This window comes from Phoca vitulina, unplaced genomic scaffold (assembly GCF_004348235.1).
Source record: "Phoca vitulina isolate PV1807 unplaced genomic scaffold, GSC_HSeal_1.0 scaffold60, whole genome shotgun sequence".
Lineage (NCBI taxonomy): Eukaryota > Metazoa > Chordata > Mammalia > Carnivora > Phocidae > Phoca > Phoca vitulina.
Genome location: NW_022589763.1, coordinates 775,510 through 777,570, shown reverse-complemented (window position 1 = coordinate 777,570; position 2,061 = coordinate 775,510). Strand labels below are relative to the sequence as shown.

Here is a 2,061-nt window from a genome sequence, read left to right as displayed (position 1 = left end):
CCACACCTGCATCTACACCTACACCTGCATCCACACCTCCATCCACAGCTACACCTGCATCCACAACTACAGCTGCATCCACACATACATCTACACCTACACCTGCATCCACACCTACACCTGCATCCACACCTGCTTCCACACCTACACCTGCGTCCGCACCTGCATCTACACCTACACCTGCATCCACACCTACACCTGCGTCCACACCTGCTTCTACACCTACACCTGCGTCCGCACCTGCATCTACACCTACACCTGCATCCACACCAACACCCACACCTACACCTGCGTCCACACCTGCATCCACACCTACACCTGCGTCCACACCTGCATCTACACCTACACCTGCGTCCACACCTGCATCCACACCTGCATCTACACCTACACCTGCATCCACACCTCCATCCACAGCTACACCTGCATCCACAACTGCAGCTGCATCCACACATACATCTACACCTACACCTGCATCTACACCTGCATCTACACCTACACCTGCATCCACACCTGCATCTACACCTACACCTGCATCCACTGGGTGGCACATGGGGGGGTCCGTCTGACGCCTTCAGATGTCTTGAACAAGAGGAAACCAGGGGCATCAGCCAGCCGTGAAGGTGGTGGATGTCGTTGGGAGTCTGGTGGGGGGCCTGATTTGGAAGCAGAGATGCCCAGAGAGAACCCCCTCGGGCTTTCAGCCACAAATCCCACGGGAGACCCGTGTTCCAAGCTGTGTGAGCCACACAGACACAGGAGGGTCTCTGATGTTACTGGGTTTCCGGTTTTGCTAAATTACACAGTAGTGCACTGAGTGAGGAGTGAGGGGGGGCTTCTCTGGAGCTCAGGATTTCCACGGGGTAAGGATGGGGTGAGGGATGTGAGCCCAGGGCTCAGCAGTGGGTAGAAGTTTCCAGGACAGAGATCACCCTTCTGTGTAGTAAGACGGGGTGACAAGGGCCATCCATGTGAAGTGTATGAAATTCATCCAAATATTTGCATCTGCTCCGCCCACAGGTTCTCCACAAGACCCTAAGGTTCAGATGCCCCTTTGCATGCTGGTGGTCCAACATGGCATCTCCCTTCTGTGCTGGGTGTCCCTGTGAGGCTTGCTCATCTGCCCTCTGCAGGGATTGGCACACGGAGATCTGTAGGGACGTTATTCCATCCACCATGTGGGGATCAGGATGTTGATGCCTTTGGGGACATTATTCAGTACACCATGTGTGGATCAGGACATGAACATCTTTGGGGACATTATTCTTTCCACAATGTGGGGATCGGGAAGTGGACATCTTTGGGGACATTATTCTGTCCACCATGTCTGGATGGGGATCGGGAAGTGGACATCTTTGGGGACATTATTCTGTCCACCATGTCTGGATTGGGACATGGACGTCTTTGGGGGACATTATTCTGTCCACCACCCAGGGATCAGGACATGGACGTCTTTGGGGACATTATTCCATCCACAATATGGGATCAGGATGTAGGTGTCTTTGGGGGACATTATTCTGTCCACTATGTGGGGATTGGGATGTGGACATCTTTGGGGACATTATTCCTTCCACATGTGGAGATCAGGATGTGGACATCTTTGGGGCCACCATTCTGTCGCCCATAGAGGCCAGATCCCTTTCACACCTGTGAACAGAACCCAGGCATCCTGCGTTCTTCTCCTGAAGCCACGTAGCCCACGGGCCCTGTGTCTCGTGGAATCCCACGGTTTTCACGTCCCATGCGCTTGAAGGAAGAAGATCCTACCCACCTCCCTGTTGGACTTGGACTGCTTCCTGGGGCTCTGTCCCCACGTCATCAGGGAGGATCTTCCCTCCCAGACTCAGTCCACGGAGCCAGCACCCTAAGAAGAGCAGGGACCACAGCAATGTTAGGTGGTTCCAAGCCCTTTCCAACAGCAAACAGAAGGGGAGCCTCACCACATGTGGTTCTGCCGGGCACAGACATCAAAGCGCTGTTCCCACCTCCTACAGACGAATTCCTCCAGCACGGGATCGCAATGACTAACACATTTAGAAGCCGTATCCCAGTTAATAACCAGGA

At 54.0% G+C, this 2,061-nt stretch overlaps 1 protein-coding gene across 1 annotated transcript in view; it reads left to right on the top strand.

The window, feature by feature from the left end:
• LOC116623733 (keratin-associated protein 4-3-like) overlaps positions 1–1,693 on the top strand; it is a 36,907-nt gene extending 35,214 nt beyond the window's left edge. Inside the window, exons 3-4 of the mRNA XM_032391141.1 lie at positions 49–541; positions 1,625–1,693. Coding sequence (XP_032247032.1) covers positions 49–541; positions 1,625–1,693 — 562 coding nt within the window. The remainder of the gene's footprint in view (positions 1–48; positions 542–1,624) is intronic.
• Positions 1,694–2,061: the final 368 nt, after the last annotated feature.